General features: G+C 40.3%; 1 protein-coding gene across 3 annotated transcripts in view; it reads right to left on the bottom strand.

Moving 5' to 3' along the window:
- Positions 1-20,189, bottom strand: part of LOC111148214 (IQ motif containing GTPase activating protein 2) — a 281,437-nt gene that overhangs the window by 17,101 nt on the left and 244,147 nt on the right. For all 3 annotated transcript variants that reach the window (XM_022504674.1, XM_022504675.1, XM_022504676.1), the window contains 8 exons: positions 17,620-17,783; positions 15,298-15,522; positions 13,603-13,743; positions 13,166-13,250; positions 12,488-12,720; positions 9,579-9,711; positions 6,584-6,686; positions 5,594-5,735 (listed from right to left, as the gene is read on the bottom strand). In XM_022504674.1, coding sequence (XP_022360382.1) covers positions 5,594-5,735; positions 6,584-6,686; positions 9,579-9,711; positions 12,488-12,720; positions 13,166-13,250; positions 13,603-13,743; positions 15,298-15,522; positions 17,620-17,783 — 1,226 coding nt within the window. The remainder of the gene's footprint in view (positions 1-5,593; positions 5,736-6,583; positions 6,687-9,578; positions 9,712-12,487; positions 12,721-13,165; positions 13,251-13,602; positions 13,744-15,297; positions 15,523-17,619; positions 17,784-20,189) is intronic.

The raw sequence follows: 20,189 nt of genomic DNA, 5'->3' as shown, positions 1-20,189 counted from the left end.
CAAAGACGTCTTTCAGGTGGGATGACAGGTACCTCAACTGAATCATGGGATAGGGAAAAAAAGTTCCTGAGAAATGACGATTGAAGCACCCAGGCAACTAAGTTTGATTAAACCCACAAATGTTGCCTTCTACTGAAACACACGTACTTTGGTAGAAAAACAAGCTTAAAAAGGTCATGAGGATCACATTTTTTTTTTTTTTAATGTAAGCTCTACGTTCAACATGGGTTTCGAACTCATGACCCTGAGATCAAGAATCAAATGCTCTCCCAACTGAGCCCACCAGGAGCCCCAGAGATCACATGTTTGAAGTGGAATCATGAGTTATCATGAGAAAGATTTGTGATTATGTAGTTTTCTATAATTTGTACAGTGTTAATACATGCCTTCTTTGCCTCATCGTATCCCTTCCTTCCCCTCTCCGTCTGCCCTCTTCCCCATTTAGAGACGAGGAAACTGATGCTGAAGTGACTTGCTCAGAGTTCCATGGCCAGTAAGTGCCAGACTGAGGCTGTAATTCCAGGTCTCCCCAGGAGGCCTCAACCAGGATTTTTGGGTTTGTTCTTTCAGTATCACCAGGCTTCGTAGTATTGGCAAAATGGCAAAAGCCCAAACTGAGGAACCTTATTCCATTCACATACAGAAGGGAAAGACAGTGTTCTTCCTACTCCCATCTGTGCCTTTACATCCTTCCCATCGATTCGTCAGTCTTTCCTCTCTGGCCTGGAAAGATCCCCCAGCATCAGTTATGAAGAAACTGCTCTGCTATCATTCTCATGATTTATTCCAAGATTCCCAAAGGTACAAAGAGTAGTGGCCTTGCCCTCAATGAGTTGTAAAATCTTGTAATCAAGAGGGCAGATCCTGGAAGAGTTAGGATCATCTGAGTGTGAACTTATTCTCCTCTTACTAGCCATATTAACTAGGAAAGAGTTTTTGTCTGTTCTGTGCCTCTGCATAAAATAGAGATAATAACCTCTGCCTCTTATGATTGCTGAGATATAACATAACAGATTTCATCTGTATCTATATCTATATTTATATAGATATGTAATATCTGGAATATTATATATATATAATGGAATATATAAGTATATAATATACATACATATTTTTATTTATCTGTATCTATAAGATAGTCCCTGTCATGTGGTAACATTACATAGGTGTTTGCTATCATTTTCATCGAATTACTGAGAATTATAAAGCTAGCATAATATAAAGTTTATAAGCATAAGGATTAACAATGTCTCGGGGTGCCTGGGTGGCTCAGTGGGTTAAGCCTCTGCTTTCGGTTCAGGTCATGATCTCAGGGTTCTGGGATCGAGCCCCACATCGGGCTCTCTGCTCAGTGGGAAGCCTGCTCTCCCCGCTTCTCTCTCTGCCTGCCTTTCTGCCTGCTTGTTATCTCTGTCAAACAAATAAATAAAATCTTAAAAAAACAAAACAAAACAATGTCTCAAATTCTTCTATGGCAGATGCCCCCATGGAGATGAGTTACTCATCACTGTAAGGCTAGTTGTTTTGTAATTAATAATAAGAGGACATTTCTGAAAGTTAAAAACACAACCTGTTTAAGGAGGAAGCAAAATAGTTTTGTTTTTGATAGAGAAAAGCCAGGTATTTTCATGTCCCAAATGTTCTGCATTCCATGACTATCCATTTCCCATTAACTTCTGAAAGGTGTTGTCTGATTTTTGTTAAATTTGGTTCTGTAATGGAAATCTCCAAAAACATTATGCTTGAGTTCGGAATTTGGTTTCTTAGCTTGGAGAAAAGACATCCCCATTAGAGTTTTCAAATCAATATTTAAGGTGTCTACTAATGAAATATCCATGATAAAGGGCTTATGAATTTAAAGCATGTCAGTGACTAGCTACTTGCTTCCCATAAGTTGAGACTTAAATTTCCTCACCTCAAAGATAGAGATGTGGACTAGATGGTCTCTAAGCTTGCCATCACTGACACATTTTATAATTATCTATTATTAGCAAGATTTTCAAATATATACCTAAAGTATAATGTCTTTGAAGGTAAGGTTTGCCTAATATCATGGAGCTAATTCTATTGAATCTTTTGGGCAATACCCAAATTCCACTTTCACAGAAGTCTACTGGGCCAATCTTTGTTTCAGGTTTTCACTTCACACTGATCACGGACTGGAGTGCTTAGTGAAGGGCTCTGCCTACAGCAGGATCTCAAAGTATGCCCAGAGGAAGGCTATCTAGACCCCAGAGGTCTAGGAAAGCAGTAGATCATTAAGAATTATTCAAACAATTGCCCAAAAGCCTTTCTATAGAAATGAGAAAGTTTATTCTACAATTCACACTGAATTGTAAGGAACCCCAAGTAACCACAGTCTTCCTGAAAAAGAACAACTTGGAGGACTAACCAGTTTCAAAACTTATTACAAAGCTACAGTGATCAATGCAACGTGGGACTAGGACAAGGACTGACATATAGATGGATGGAATAGAATGAAGAGTCCAGAAAGGCATACATGTGTGGTCAGCTGGCTTTTGACAAGGGTACCTAGATCATTTATTTGAGGAAAATAGTGTCTTGAAGAAATGGTTGTAAGACAAATGAACATCCACATGCAAAAAAATGAAGTTGGCCTACTGCCTTACACCAAACACAAAAATCAGCTCAAAAGGGATAATACATCTAAATATAAAATATAAAAATAAAAAAGTAAAATATAAAAACAAAAACTATAAAACTCCTAGAAGAAAATAGGAGTATATCTTCATGACCTTGGATTGGGCAATGATTTCTTATACATAACAACAAAAGGACAAGTAACAACAAAAAAATTGATTAACTGTCCTTCATCAAGTTAAAAAACTTTTATGCATGAAAGGATATTACCAAGAGAATAAAAAGACAACCGACAGAAGGGGTCAAAGTATATGCAAATCATAAATCGGGTAGGGGTTTACTATCCAGAATATAGAAGCAATGCTTAGAACTCCGCAATGGAAAGACAAACAATCCAATTTAAAAAACCGGGCAAAAGACTTGAGTAGACATTTCTACAAAGAGGGTATACAAATGGCTGACAAGGACATGGAAAGACACTCAATGTTATTAATCATCAGTGAAATGCAAATCAATGCCATGATGAGATAGTACTTCATACACACTAGGATGGCTATAACAACAAGGCAAAACAGAACCTAAGTGTTAGTGATGATGTGGAAAAATTGGAACACTTACATCTTGGTGGTAGGAATATAAAATGGTAAAGCCAATGTGAGGAAAGTTTGGCAGTTCCTTAGAAAGCTAAACTTAATATTACCTTAAGACCCAGCAATTCCATTCCTAGGTTTATACCCAAAAGAACCAAAAACAAGTGTTCAAATAAAAACTTGCACACTGATGTTCGTAGTGGTACTATTCACAATAGTCAGAAGGTGCAAACAACCCAAACGTCCAGGATAAATGTGGTATTTCCATGCAATGGAGTATTATCCAGCCAAAAACACTATGCAGAGTCAAAGAAGCCAGACACTAAAAGCTACACAGTGTATGATTCCATTTATATGAAATACCCAGTTAGGCAAGTACACAGAGACAGAAAGCATCAGGGACCAGGGACTAGAGAGCAGGGCTTGGAAAGATGTCCTGGGGTGGTAGGAGTGACTGCTTAATGGGTGTGAGGTTTACTTTTGGGGTGATGAAATGTTTTGGGACTAGAAAATAGTGATATTTGTGTAACATTCTGCATGTACTAAATGCCCCTGAATTGTACACTTTAGAAGGTTAAAATGGTAAATTTTGTGCTATGTATATTTTACCACTTAAGAAAAAAATGAGTGGCTCTACTTAGACACTATTTGTTTGCAGCTGCGACAGAGACCCCCAAGGGCTGAGGCAGGTAGGACAATGGACCAGGTTTCTCCCCCTAAGACATATGGCTGCCCAACAGGCCTGACTTGTATGGTTCTGCTTTTAAAATGAATTCCAAAAGTTCACAGACACATGGAGACTCTTCAGAAAGAAGTATAAATATATATAAATACAGGACATTGAGATTATTTGACATTTTAGACTACCCACATTGTGATTTCCATTCATTAATGCATGTATTTGAGTTGACTGCCTTTAGAAAATGATGTTCAAATAAAAGAACAAACCAATTATGAGAAAATTTCCTCCCATGACTTCTAAGGACAAAGCTTATGAGATCATAGGATGCTCGGCCTCATTAATTTGTATGGCAGAACCATACAATCTGCATTTCTAGTTCCCTTTACAATTGGCACTTTCACCGAGGAACCCAGAGAACAGACTGCGCGGTTTCCCCCCTTGCCTCCGCCGCCCTGCGCTGTGTTGTCTCTCTGCAAATTCAACCTGACTTGCTAGTTAGTAGTCAAAGGAACTGCCTTAAACTCTTTCTGAGGGCAAGGCTGTGTAAGAGTCCTGCAGCTTGGCCTCTGTCCTGCTCTCCACCAGCGGACTTCAGACCCCTGGAGGGCAGAGACCGTTAATGGCTTGTTTACTGCTATAGCCCCAGCATCAAGCCAGGGCCACGGACACAGAGCAGGTCCTGAAGATTTGGTACATGAATACAGGTCAGGCCTTAGATAATCTGAGGACAAACTAAGGAAGCCAAAAAGAAGCAGCACGGGTGGGAACAAAGGACACTAAGTTTTTTCCCGCCATTTTAATGGATGATAATGAACAGCTGGAAAAAAATTAACTGGAGGTGAGGGCTGTTTGAATCCTGTCGGGGCAGGAAGGATAGCTCTCGTTACAAATAAAAACCACCTCAGAACTCATGACATATAACTTGGAAGTAATGTGTGAAGTATTACTTAAATACGTAATTATTCCATTTTGGCCCCATTTCCCACTTCCATTCTCTACCTCAGTCTAATACACAACTGACTTATGCATCCTTTTGTTTTTAAGTTCTTAAGAACTGTATTGTCTGGTGAGCATATGTTTTGGCTTACGGTGTTTTGATTTATAGTGATGGATCTCATTCTTTCTTACTCCGTGTGTAAAGGGCTGGTATGGAACATCCAGAGGCCTTGATGGAAATAATACAGTATAAAATCATGAATGCTTCACTGTAAATTCTCGGGGGCAGAAACTAGGGTATAAATGAAAGCTGGTAAACATATCTGGGCTTAGTGTAACAGGAAAGAAGGTTAATAAAGCAAATGACAGTGTTAGGTCTTACCGTGGTGCATCTTTTATATCAACACTGGATACCAGACATTAAATATGGTCTCGAGTATTTCCTCATTAATCTTTTCACCACTCAGAAACAGTTATTTCCCTTTTAGTTACCTCAGGACTTTTACAGGCAGAATTAATCACTTTGTTTCTTAACAGAAAGGAATCAAATTGCTACATGGAAAACCGAAAAACAAGATGGGCTTTATAAACTATTATAACATTTAGTTTCTTCTTAAATGGTAAGTAGTCCATTATCTGTTGGTCAGATGTTTGATGAATAAACAACATATTTCGATATTTAGATACATCAAAATGAATTATTTGGGGATTCAGCCTATTTAAATTTGCATGTTTTAAGATGCGCAATCAGAGACACAATGTGCCCATTATGCCCCAAACTTACTTTATCATGAGGCTTTGGCCATCTATAGCTTCGCCATCCCCTAGGTCATACTTGCTTGTCAAATAAAGGGAAATCTCAATCTTTGAGAGTTGATTTAGTGTATTTGCTTTGTTAGGGTCATTGGGGTCAACTGCTCCTTCCCCTGCAGAAATAAAACATTGTTATTCTTACCATTCACTCATTGTGTTGGCATCTGCAACGCAAGATAAAGGTTCTGTGGGAAAGACAGGCTCAGTTGTACAGGGATAATGGTCTTCATAAAACAAAACAAAACAAAACACATTCTAATACATTGCAAGAGACTTTTAAGATCTCTCTCTCTTTTAAAGATTTGAAATATTCTCTACTCCCAATGTGGAGCTAGAACCCGCAACTCCAAGATCAAGAGTCACATGTTCCACCAACTGAGCCAGCCAGTCACCCTTTAAAAAATCTCTGATTTGAACTTTAAAATAACATGGAGCCCAGAAACTCAAAACAGAACTTAATAAAAGAAATCCTTATAAAACTCAGCAAGGAATTTGTAATAAACTTGGCTCTTTAATGATTTCTTTTCTTTATGTACAGGTTGACTAATCCCTTTTGATCCATCTAGAGTTTATTTTCAAGAATATCTAATTGCTTTGTAACCTAGGATGAATTACAGAACTGTTTTTTTTTTTTTTAAGATTTTGTTTATTTATTCATGAAAGAGAGAGTGAGCAAGAGCAAGGAGAAAGGGCAGAGGCAGAGGGAGAAGCAGGCTCCTCACTAAGCAGGGAGCCCAACACGGGACTCTATCTCTGGACCCCAGGATCATGACCCAGTGAAGGCAGACACTTAAAACATCTGAGCCACCCAGGCACCCGAATTACATAACTCTTAATGTAGGATGGGGGCTAGTGTATTTATCTTCTTAAGTAAGGTTAAGCAATAAGACTTGTTTGATCTAGAATAGGAAAACTGAACAACTAAACACAAACCACAGTAGGAGGCAGAAGAAGCTCTTACCAAGAAAAGACTCCACACTAGGTACCTCTCCCAGCGATTCCAGTAGTTCATTCAGCAAGTCCTGTTTATCAGCTGCAATCGCCTCCTGGTGTTCCAACAGGAGCTTTATAGAGACAGCAATAAACACAGAGACACAAACAAAAGTAAGTTCGTAAGTGCTACCATTCTTACACGTTCCCTTTCCGGTTTTCCAAGACAAGGTTCTTCTAATACTGTTTGGGACTTAATTTTTATATATTTTTTAAAGTAAGTTTTATGCCCAGTGTGGGGCTTGAACTCATGACCCTGAGGATCAAGAGTCCCATGCTCTACTGACTGAGCCAGACAGGTGCCCCTACTGTTGGAATCTTAATTACAAGTTTGACATTTATTGAAATTAGAGACCACAGGGACACACAGTTTTCAATATTATCTTAGCAGTAAGTACTTACTTTACACGAAGAAACTGGAGCTTTGTGAAAGATGTCCACAAACCCTCTTTCAGCAAGATCTTGTGAGATATGCCTCAGAGCAGCCTTCTACCACTTAATCCCTGTGCTCTAGTCCACCTTGACTGAAAAGGTCAGAGTTGGAGAGGAAAGGGCTACAACGGGGCAGAAGTCTCTTGACTAATACTGGGGGTAAACTGGAAGTGCTTTTCAATATCTCTTCATAGAGAAATTAAGCAGTAATCAAACACTATGGCTATAAAAAAAAAATCACCACTAAGCTATTTTAATCTGCCTGGCATTGAAGATCTTTCAAGGGTAGGGATCACAGAAATGCCCATATGGTCCCTTGGCCTGAGACCCGGATGTACCAGGTGTTTCTTCTGCTACGCAATCCCCAAAAGGATCCAAGGTGAGTAAAGAAAGGCATTATGTAAGTAACAAAGGAGATAAAATGACATGGTGGCATCTGGAATGGTAGTATGTATATTTTTGGAGGAAGGTACTTTAGTGACAGAACAAAACAAAGGATAAATTTATGTTCTTGTTTTCTGAAGAGACAGGAGAGCTGATTTGGCTGCTGTCTGGGGAGTGAGGATTTAGGCAGCTAGCTTCGACCCTCTATTCTGGTAATTAAAGAACATAAACATTTTTTGAAAATGTCTCTTTGAAGAGCTTATTTTGAGGGTCTCCATGTTCCTTAGAGGACAGGGAGTCACAGGCTGGGTGGGTTGAGCTGAAGCCAAGTTTCTGTGTACATGGGGACACCTCCTCTTTTGAGACAGACCGTAAACAGGATAGTCTTCCTCTGCAATTATAATACTCCCACGTTATACATCTGCTTCCAACCTAACACATGAAGAAACTCCAAGCTGGTCACAAGCTAGATTTCCCAGGAAAGCAGAATCCTCTGTTTTCAATTTTTGTTAACAAAAAGAACAGACTATTTCTCATTAAAGAGTAACAGTCTAAATTAACACAGTAACATTTTTTTCTCTGCTATCCCTGGGAAAGAATGTCTCATTCCAAAAGAGAACTCCCTACCACTTCTTCTTCAGGAAGATACTGCCCTCAACAAATGTGTAGCCAGTGTGTGAACATTTTTTTGAGATGGGTAATCTACCATAAAAATAGACAACAGTGGTTGCTCAAATCTGAATGAGTCCACTCGCTCATTAGAGCAATGTTGCAAATGTTGCATTGCTGGACATGTTCTATGATTTTGAGTGTTTATACATAGAGAAAAGAAGTATAGCCTCTTCATTTGATCAACCAACTCACTCCTTCGGCTGGCCGTTCCGACCAGCCATTGATTAAGGTCACTCAAAATACTCATAGAGAACTTGTTGCAATTGTTAGGGGGGTTCCTTGTTCCAACCCTAAAAGAGGGAAAGCAAAAGAAGATCCAATCTTTCTTCTAAACCGGTTCAAGCTTTAGTTTCTTGGAAGAACTTGATAACATGGACTGAAATTTTAGCAGCCAATTTTGTCATCTCTTAGTGTATCTGCTTTGATGGGCAGGACAAGACCATTCGGAGGTGTGTTATTTGTTATGCTTTCCTCCTAGTTGTGTGTAATCCAAACTGGGTATACGATTAATGAAGGCTTCTTGACCTCTAGTGTGTCTCTTCAGAACCTGGGTTCTTGCAGAGTGTAAGCTCTGATTTGGGAGGTCTGGAGTGCTTTTCTAATATGTCCCTAAGACTTCTCTTAGAGGAGCAAGGTGGTAAGCACTTTTCAAAAAGATTATCTTTTAGGAATCAGGTTTTTCAGGAAATATGTTCCAATTGGTCTTAAAAACCAAAAACCCAAAAAACCAAATATACTCTCAACACTTAGCCTCTTTTTTTACTTTAAATGATTAAGGAGCCATCTAAGGCTTTCCTGTGCTGAGCTAAGGGCCCTGACCCCAATAGGCGCTTAATATTCCTTTCATGGCTGATGGTGGTGATATTTGCATGCCCTCTGGATGGAGACATTATGACATACCACAGACTATGAAACTGCCTTGAGAAATGGGGTTTTCCAGAACAATAGAAATGATTCTTTGCAGACAGCTAATGTTGGGTGGGGTGTCCTCTCTTTCCTAACCTTGAACAGCCTATTTTCCCCTCTCTTTATGTCCAACATTAGAAGAGAGAGAATATTCTCATTATCCCAGAATTTTAAGGAAAAGCTGGGAAGATTCTACAAAGGGGAAGAGAAATACTGTGGGTGTTCAGGCAGTGTAGCCCTGGTGGGTAGAGGAAATAGCAGGACCCATCCCTGCTCAGGACTTAAACTTTACATTCACAGGCTGACTTTGTCAACAGATCATGTAAGAAAAAAACTTGGCTGGTTTGGGAGGAGTTTTATTATGTACTAGCGGGAATAAACGCACCATGTAAAAAGTAAACGTGACTTGTTTGGGAAAAGGAATCTTATTCATATGTAAGTCAGGGAATAAATAATCAAAGGTTTCTTAGGATGTTGAGTTTAGTATTATTAGCACATGCTTATAGGAAGCCCTGAAGAGACTAAGCATTTTCAAGAAAACAGCATCTGAAACGTGCTAAGACCCCACTTACTGAATGTGTGCTGATGATTTCTTCAATTGAAATATAAATGACTGGTTTGCTGACTGTCACCACATCTGTGTATTTATCCATATTAAACTTTTCTTCTGGCTCAGGGACATTACAGGCTTCTTTGAAGTATTTCCTAACAAAGAAAACAAATGCTTAAGACAGAATTCAAAAATAGCTTTGTCAAAACACTGAGGAAATCATGAATTATGACTAGTGCTTTATTCTCCATCTCAAACTGTGTGTGTGTGTGTGTGTGTTGGGAAGGGGGGCACTTGTTACAGAATCTTCCAGAATGGCTCCTAACTCTAGAAGCTGAGTCCCTGTTTCCCTATGTTGGACCCAGCTCCTTGAGCAGGAATAGAGAGAGCAACACAGCCTCACGTTCTGCTAGTGACTTAATGTAGTCAAATTATGGGCAGGTTATTTAAAAAATGTTATTTTGAAAACAGATCCCCTGAAATTTAAACAAAAATGTCAAGATGGATAGTGTTTAATCTAAGAATCAAGTCTTTCTAGAGAAAATAATCTGGAAAGCAATTTATCAAATGTGCTACTTTATTTTTAAAAAGATTTCATTTATTTATTTGAGAGAGACTGTAGTCAGGGAGAAGGAGAGGAAGAAGCATACTCCCCGCTGAGCAGGGAGCCCGATGTGGACCTCTATCACGGGACCCTGGGATCATGACTTGAGCAGAAGGCAAATGCTTAACCAACTGAGCCATCCAGGTGTCCAAATGTGCTCCTTTAAATGGCACAAGTTCCTGGGCCTAATAACCCTTCAGAGCTTTTGTTGCCAAAGTGACTGAAATTCAAGTTAAGCCTACACTACTCCTAGTTGATTCAAACAATAGTTGCTGACTAATGGAAAAACTGTTAATGCTAAAAACACCAATACGTACCATGTCCCATTCCCCCAGTAATCAGATTCTAAAAAGTCTCTTCCTTAGATAATAGCAAATTTAGACAGGGAGTTCAAGAAAGCCAGGGGCACTGATCATGGCTTAGGTTCTCTTGTATAGGCAGAGAAGGTATTTCATTCTATAAGGTGGTAAATTTCCTTCCTCCTTCCTTCCCTTCCCTCCCCCTCCCCTTCCTTTCTCTCTCTCTCTCCCTTTCTTTTCCTTTTTCTTCCTCCCTCCCTCCCTCCTTTCCTCCCTTCCTTCCTTTCTCTTTCTTCTTTCCTCTCTTCTTTTCTTTAAGAGAGGGAACACAAACAGGGGGAGTGGGAAAGGGAGAAGTAGACTTCCCACAGAGCAGGGAGCCCAATGCGGGGCTCCATCCCAGGATGCTGGGATCATGACCTGAGCTGAATGACTGAGCCACCCAGGTGCCCCTCCTTTTTTTTTTGTTTTGTTTTGTTTTGTTTTTAGGAGGGAGAGTGCAAGTGGGGAGGTGCAGAAGGAGAAAGAGAGAGAATCTATTTTTTTAAAAGACTTACTTATTTGAGAGAGGGAGTGTCCGTGCCTGGGAAGGGGGTGGGGGTACAGAGAAAGAGAGAATCTCCTTGAGATCGTGACCTGAGCCAAAATCAAGAGTCAGACACTTAACAGACTGAGCCACCCAGGCTCCCCTGCAGTCAATTTTCACATGCCTGTGCCTGAAATTATCCTTGATTTATCTCCTGTGGGTACCCAAGGCTTATATATCCAAAAGGCCTCTACCTTCCCAGCCCAAGGCTGAAGAGGTTAAATGACAGGTAGCCATGTTGGCATGGGAGAGGAGCACGTTTCCATGTGACAGTTAGTCCTTCTACACTTTTTTGACAGTTTGGCTTCCTACACTTTGAATAGGTTGCTGAGGAACACATAGAATAAATAAAAGTGTGAGAGGAAAAAATATGAATTTAAGAGGAAGCAGAGGGGGGACTTTGGTTTTGTTTCTTTTTGAAGAAGAGCTGGAACCACAGATGTTTGATAAGAATAATCTGAGAAAAACGGAAGTAAAAGGAAGCTGTAGTAGCAGATAAGGATGTGCAAGAAGTAGTACATTTTTCCTCTGTGAGAAGAACTAAAATTAGCAGCTTGAGATACCAAAACTTCCTGTAGTAAGAGGATTTGGAGGGAATTTTCCCACAAGAGGCCACAATTCTAAATAGAAAATAATGATCATGAACTACCGTTGTGAGCAGTACTCTTCCAGAGAAAAACTGAGGAGTGGGAAATCAACTTTCCAACAGAGCAGTTATAGAGGCTGCATTTATGTTTTATTTCTATGACCAACTGACTGAATGGCAAAAAGAGTAAAAAATGAACGCCAAGTTGAATGTGCTTCTGTGGAGAGCTTGAGGGGGAATGGATCTTCCTACCAGACACACGCCTTTCATGTTTCCATGGAAAGATCAGTGATAGAATTTGGAAATGCCTATTAAGGCAACAGACCTAAGTCTTATATGGGTGACAACAGAGGTTAAAGAATAGAACATTGTCATATATAATCCTCAACAAATATGAAAGCTGGATTTCCTTAGCCTTTTAAAAACTGAATACTCAGTGTCCTGTTGTCTGTTGCAGATAAGCAAGTTCTTTCTCACTGGACACATTCTTAAAGAAAATGGAACCAAACACCTTCTTCATAAGTTCAATGAAGAAGAAATCAGCTCTTCTGACTTTTAAGTCCTCTAAACCTGTAGCACATCAGGAAGAATAAAGGTTTCATTCTGTCCACAGGAGAAATCAAACATCTGGGGATGACTCAGGATAGCAGAGGCCCTTGGGGTAGGGGTGGGATGGGGAGCCTCAGGCAGAAGGGACCCAGCCCATTCTTTTCCCGCCATGTTGGCAAGAAGAAGAAATACACACTGTCCCCTGAGGTTCCCAATCCTCATCTCCAACTTCACTTCTGGGTACAGAGCACACAGGACTCTTCCTTATCATCTCACAAGTTTCTCCAAAAGTAATGATTCCTCTCACCTGAACTCTTGATAGGTCTCTGATAAATAATTGTTCATAGAGGAGAGATGCTCGTTCTCTCCTTCGAACAGCTTGTTGGAGGCCGCATGCTGAAGGACTTTGGCCACTGACCCCAAGTTTCTCCTTTGGTCGGGATTGATCTGACCTCCGGCGGTCATGTCGATGATATCGAAGCCGTCAGGAGCCACGATAGCTGGGTTCATGTACCGGTAGTACAGGAGGTTCCCCACAATCTGGAGGAATGCAGAGGAAAAGACCATTTTTAAGAGAAACAACTTAAGGGTTTTAGACTATTAAAAATTGAAGTATATATTCATTGCTTCTTCCCAAGAAAGATCCTTTTCTGAACTGAATCCTAAAAATGAGTTCTGTAAAGGTAGTCAAAAGAGTCCCACATTACCAATATAGTTAATCATATTATTTTTGGTGAAACCTAGGTTAATTAGAGCACATTGCCCCCAGATGCACTACTATAAAGAAACTCAATAATGTGTGAGAGATCTCTAAAGGAATTTCAGCATCATCAATAACCTTGACAGTCATTCAAAACAGAAGACCTGCAGCTTTTTATTAACAGTCATATGGAGGGGGAAGAAATCTCACAAAATGTTATGCTGGTAATTATTCTGGCTCATGCCCCCAAGAGAAGCTGTGGAGAGATGACCCTCGAAAATCTACCTTTAATAGCTCATCTTCTGTGGCATCAGGAAATTTCTCATGGATCGAATTCTTCAGTACTTTCGCTATATACCTCAATCCATAACTACATGCAGAACAGATGACAAAAAAAAAGAATGGGAAAAGGCTAAGTGAGAAAGAAACACAAAGCAGTTGTTCTCATCAACCACAGCGGAGCAATTTTCTTAAAAAATTAAACATAAAATGAGATGGTAACAGAATCACAGGACCTTCGCTGATGATCGTCACTGGGCACTATTTTTAGTGTTCCCTCTTTGAAGAACAGTTATGAATTTCCAATGCAAACGCAGGCAAACTTTTAAAATCGTGTTAAAACAGCACGAGGAAACGCCTATCTCCACTGTGAGGATTTATGTCCCATCGTGTTGCAAGAACTTGCAGGGAAGAAAGTTCAAGTCGCTACGTGTACAACTTACGGCAGGAGATCAAGGGAAGAAATGATAGAGTTGAGGACTTTGTCGGTGACCCGTCTCAGGTTCTCAATGGATGCCTCCAGTTTGTTTTTCACTTCTGGGTATGTTAGAGCTTGTTCAGTGGTCACATCATAAGGCAGCTTGCTGAAAACACAACAGGGGCATTCAATTAACTGAGGGCTTAGGGACAAGCATTTGTGTCCTTGCCATGCTGTTTCTACAATCAAGCTTTGTACAGTGAAGCAGACATCACCCACTGACCTCAGGGACAAAATGTTTGCCAGCTGAGGGGAGGTCCCATGTGTCCAGACAGTCCCTCTGCCACTGGTAGGATGAGGGGGACTGCAGGCTCTCTTGGCAAAATAAGAGGCAACTCAAGTGATATAGACTCATCTAATTTTCTCTCTTTTTTAAAGAAGGTTCCCCAACATGGAGCCCAACAAAGGGCTTGAACTCAGAGCCCTGAAATCAAGATCTGGGCTTAAGACCTGAGTTGAGATCAAGAGTTGAATGCTGGGGCACCAGGGTGGCTCAGTTGTTAAGTATCTGCCTTCGGCTCAGGTCATGATCCCAGGGTCCTGTCATCGGGTCCCACATTGGGTTCCCTTCTCGGCGGGAAGCCTGCTTCTCCCTCTCCCACTCCCCCTGCTTGTGTTCCCTCTTTCACTGGCCCTCTGTCCAATAAGTAAATAAAATCTTAAAAAAAAAAAGAGTTGGATGCTTAACCCACTGAGCCATCCAGGCACCCCTTTTTTTAATTACAAAAAAGCAGTACGTTCATTACAGAAAAAATTGAATATAAACAATCAAGAATACAATACCAACCCAGAGACAACCATCTTTCATATCTTGGTGCATAACTTTCTAGGTCCTACACTATACTTCTGTATATGTGGGCCTAACACACATGGGTATAATAGAGTTGATACATACACATTTTCCATACAGACCCTACATATATGTGTGTGTATCTATATATCATACACACATACATGTATTTTAATCGAAAATGGTTTTCTGTACCCAACTGCAACTGGAAATTATACCACAAACATTTTTTCCATGCCAATAAAAATATTTCTATACCACTATTCCAAACACTTACTAAGTCTACTATGTGTTATACAAACATTTATTTAACAAATTCCTCACAGATAAATATTTTGACTTTCCCCAACTTTTTGCTGTTACAAACAGTGCTGGGAGAACCATCCACATAATTCTCTGTGCATATCTTAACGATTGCACAAGGCACCCTTTTGCACAAGATAAAAAGCTGAGATTGCTTAGATTTACCAACTACCACCCAGGATAAGCCATCCTACCTGGCTTACTAATGCTTACACAGGGAACTTACTGACTTGGTAACCGTAAAAAAAAAAAAAAAAAATCAGGTGAAGAGAAAGTCTGTAATATTTCCAGGTCTAGGTTTAGAAACACACAAAGAACCAAAGGAGAGAATTATAGAAGTTGTGAATTTGGGGATCAAATGGTGCTGAATGTTGAAAATACTGTGTCATATAGAGATGTGCGAGAGTTCAAGAATGGATATGTTAGAGGGAGGGAACATCTTCAGTTGAAAACTGCCGCTGGACAGTAAATTTTGTTTTTTTAAGAGAGCTTAAGAGTATTTATAATAACCATGTAAAAATGATCATAAAACATGACTGAAAACCAACATCTTCCGGGCTCAGGTACCTGGCTTCTCCAGTCTGTGTTTCCAGTTGGTTCACCCAAGCCTTGTACACCTCTACAGGGCTCGTGTTGATGGCCAAGGACTTGTCATCCAGGATCTCTTTCACCACCGGAGCCAGGAGCTGGCGCAGCGTGTTCTGTCCCCGGGCACCCCTGTTGAAGCTCACAACCATCTTGATGACCGTGGGGTTCCCAGTCACTATGTCCTGCACCTGATCCACCTTTGATCTGAAAGAAGCCCAGACCAGAACAAATGGGTTGCCTCTGTGGGTAGAGTTTTAAACAGCCTATATACTCTCTGGGGGGCAAGGACTTCATGGGGCTCTACTTCCTCCATGAAAATTGAAGGTGGCATGGTTTAAAAGCAAGCAATTGTTTGTAAGATGTGTGTTCATTATGTGAGGGACTCAAGGATGTGAGAATAAGTGCTCGGCTTTAATTTCAATCTAGAAGGCAGGAAGGGACTGAAAGTGGACAGATAGTAAGAAGAATCGAGGGGGTCATTGTGTCCCATCTAGTTACCAAATTTTAAAAACAATGTTCTCGACTCAACGAACTGACTCCACTTCTTCAAATCGAGCTCAAATGCACCACAGGGAAGCTTCCTGATTGCTGATTGCCAGCTCCTGTGAGCCTCCCTGATTGGCCTCGCTTTCACCTCCGTGCAGCCTCTCACCCTCCCACGTGACCACATGCTCCCTCTGCGCCTCCCTTTACCCTCAGTGTCTCAGAGTGTCGTATTCCAGTCCTCATCTCACCCAGTCATTCCCTTGGTCTCCTTTGCTGGCTCCTCTCCTCACATTTGAACTGTTGGCTTTCACGTCTTTCTACATGATCTACCCTCACACCCCACTCAGGCATGCAGTCTCAAGGACTATCTGCTTGGAACTTGTCCTCTGATCTCAGTGTCTAATCCACCTCTCCTCCCTGGGAGCTGGTCCTGGATTTCTGACCTTTGGCTGGACATTTCCCCCCTCACATTCTATACCTCTAGCTCATACTCACTGTGTTAAAAACCCAAACTATATTTTTTTCCTTCTGATGCCCCCATTTCTCTGACCTGTGCGGCTTTCATTTATTCTGTCCAAACACAGAAGCAGATCAATCCTCTAAAAAACCCAGTGTGGCCGTGTCAATAATCTGCTCAAAGACCTTTCAGGCCTTCCAAGGAGGTGAAAAGGGCCTCAGCACTTGGGTCTGGACTTGGTGGCTCCCGTACTCTGGCCCAACCTATCTTTCTAGTTCCATCTCCTGTTTGTGACTTGTTAAATCTCATTTTGGTCAGAAGGATCCTATGGTCTTTTGCAGACTTTGGCCCATGCTTTCTGTCAACAGTGTGCTTTATTTCGCTTTTCCATTTTTTTCTTATAAAAAACTATAGATATTCTTCAAGGATTTGGATCAACTACTTCCTCTCCCTAAAGTCTTTATCGGCTGACCTAACTGGAACTTTTCTACCTCCCTCCCTTTCTTATATTTTATCTGTTGAGTAGAGTTGACACACATTACATTAGTTTCAGGCGTAGAGCCTAGTGATTTGACAGGTTTATACATTATTCTGTGTTCCCCACAAGTACAGCTGTGTCTGTCTTGTTATACTGTTACATCGCTATTACAATGTCATCTGTACCTGGAACTTTTCTCTCAATCCCTCTGATCTGTTACACTGTGTGTATCATTCATTAGTACTTATTTATTTCAGCGCACACATTTCTATTTCTCATATATCCTATTTCTGAGGCTGGCTTACAGACACTCTGAGGGCAGAGGTTCCTAGCTAACATGCTTCAGAGGTCCATAGGAACCAGTCTAGCTCAAGTTGTAAGAATCTAGGAAAGCAGTTGAGATCTATCTTGTTGGCTAAGGGCATTTTCCCTGTATTTTTTTGGCCCCTTTAATATAGGTATTTGCACATTTTTTAAAAAACAGTAACTGAATCAGAAAATAAATAAGCAAAAATCAGTCTAACTTTTACTGTGAGAAGTAAAAGAAAACTTTTTGGCAGAGACTGTTATCCCCATCTGTTTATAGCTTTATTAGTCACAGGATTTTAAATTTTTTCCACTGACTTTCAAAAAAGCTTTGATTTTCAAGTTGCTGTTTACTTGCAAAATCAAAAGCTAAATTAGCTCTAAAAAAGCTATCAAGAAGGCTGTATCAGGAAATACCAATAGTGATGTAGAAATTTCTTAAGCAATTTGATATACTTGAGTATGTATGAGTAACTTATAAGGATAATTTAAACAGTATTTTAGTAAGTCAGAGAGAGCTGCCCCAAAAACGATCTATTCATTGATATTTTTACATATATACTTATATACATACTTTATTTCTTCCTCCAGAGCAGTCTTGAAAAGCTTGAGGAGTAGATACTCTTCTCGCTGATTGGAAGCATAATTGTATAGTGTGAAAATAACAGTGTCCATAAATTTAGTTGACTTATTTTGTGGCATCTGGAAAATCAGCTTGGCCAGGTACGAAGGATTGGTCTAAAAGAAAAGAGGGAAGAAGGACAAAGTCCCCCCCAAAAACTCTATGTTAATATATTATTAAACCAGAGAGGAGTACCCTATCCCCTTTAATATATAGAAAGCATATAGTGGAGTATCTGACACATAATAAAACTTCAAAAGGTGTCAGCGAATATTAATACTAGAGGAAGTTATAAAGTTACAATAGGATTTAAGTTTATATGCTCTATATTTATGAAATATAATTATATTATGTACATTATATACTCTTAACCATTTCAAGCTACATATTACTATTTATTGTAGAGACACAGAAGAGAGAGGAGTTGGCCAAGAGACTCCAGTATCTGAAGAGACTGGCAATAATAATCCAAGAGCCCAGCTACATAGATTATTCTAGAAAGACTGATGAGTGGACAGAAGGAAGTACATCCCATATTCTGAGACTAGAAAGAAAAAAGAAAAGGATATGTTTACATGTGGAGACAGTGGGATGCTAGGAGGTTTTATAAGGAGAAAGAAGGTAGGAGTGAAGTGGGGACGCTGAAGGGAGGGGTGAGGTCAAGATAGCTGATGGGTGAAATGGTAGAAGAAAGTGACAGAAAGAAAAAGAGACTGCAAAACCCAAGAATTAAAAATATATAAAATAAATATAAAAAAATAAAAATAAAAAAATATTAAAAAAAGTGCAGTCCTGAGGGTTTATCTGAGGTTGGCATTCTGAGATGCGCCAGCACCCTTCATGTAATATGGGTTTTCTCCAGTAGCTACCCCAGCCAGATGAGGTTAAAGGAGGACAACTACTATATAGGATGTAGAGGAAAATATTTACATAGAGAAATTAAATATCTCTATTCTTCATCTTCCTTCTGATGAGAAAAGAAAATTTTCCATACATGGAAACTAGTGTTCATTTAATACACCCAAGCAGTTTGGCTGTAAAGTTTTGAAGGAAAACCCAGATTCTAGTTTAACTCACCACTTCCATTTACTTTCAAGCTCATCATGATTAAAACTTTGTGAAGCCTTAGCTAAGGACAACGCTTTCTCTACAGTTCTGCAGTGATTCTTTTTCCACACTGAACCATATGGGATGAGGAGAAAGGAAACCCACACTAAAGCTAAAAAGCCTACTGCTCATGCCTCCCAGATGACCTGAACACTTTTCCACAGAGGCTGAGACTTAAGAGGTGAACGCCAAGCAAAACCTATAGCAGCTGACCTGTGCTTGGCTCTAACTTCTTGCCAAGGCATCATTCAAAGGCCAAGGGAATCCAGACCATTTGCTTTTCTGCAGTTTCCTCAATGAGCTCAGGCTAATGTCTCGAGAAAAGGTAAAGAAAATGACATGATTTCAAGAGACACTTCACTCGGACTCGGTGCCACTGGAATGGTGGAGCTCTGGGACTGGCAGTTTGGGGTTGTTGGGGGAATAAAATGGTGGTGTTATTCTCAACATGTTCCTGTGCTTTTTACCCTTTCCATTCATGGGTCTCCACATGTAGAAAAAGGTAAAAAATACAAGTCTTAGGCTAATGACTACAATTTCACTCTCCTTATGACACAAATTCTATCAAAACCTAATACTAGAAACTAAATCCTAGAGAAACCTCATACATTTGTGAGGTTCACGGATGTCAAAAAGAATAAATGGGGCGCCTGGGAGGCTCAGTGGGTTAAAGCCTCTGCCTTCGGCTCAGGTCATGATCCCAGGTCCTGGGATCGAGCCCCACATCAGGCTCTCTGCTCAGCGGGGAGCCTGCTTCCCCCTCTCTCTCTGCCTGCCTCTCTGCCTACTTGTGATCTCAGTCTGTCAAATAAATAAATAAAATCTTAAAAAAAAAAAAAAAACAAGAAGAAGAAATACCCAAGATCAAATTTTCAACTGGTAGATGACTGCTATTCTAGTTGAGGTAGACAAAAACCCTTCCCTACCCAGTGGGAGCCCCCTTTCTTTCTGGGAAGTTTGCTGGGGTTAGTTAAGCAATGGATTCTACAAACAATACTGTTTTTACATTGTCCTTCTATGCTGCCACATCGTGGCCAACTGTGGCACTACACCTGCTCGCCACTCTTTCTCCAGACAGAGCCTTCTCGTGTGTGTACTAAAATTAACATAACTTCTCTCATGGGACGAACCACACTTCATTCATGCTTTGGGTCATATGTCTTATGTATACCTAATGTCACTGTGGTCCCCAAGGAAAGATTCAGGGACTTCAGGCCTTGAGGGAGTCACCACCAAGAGCAGCAGCCTCCCCACACAAAGGGACACCTGACTCAAGGAAGAACAGCTGACCTACTTTTTGGGGGAAAGTTTTCCTGCCAAAGGGAAGGCTTTGTTTATCACTAACACTTGCTTACTCACTTTCCTTTGGGATTGAGTGGATGTGCTGGTAGAGCAGATAAGGTGAATCAGTGATT

This window comes from Enhydra lutris, unplaced genomic scaffold (genome assembly GCF_002288905.1).
Source record: "Enhydra lutris kenyoni isolate GAN:26980312 unplaced genomic scaffold, ASM228890v2 scaffoldscaffold19, whole genome shotgun sequence".
Taxonomy (NCBI): Eukaryota; Metazoa; Chordata; class Mammalia; order Carnivora; family Mustelidae; genus Enhydra; species Enhydra lutris.
This window is presented reverse-complemented; position numbering and strand designations above follow the sequence as displayed.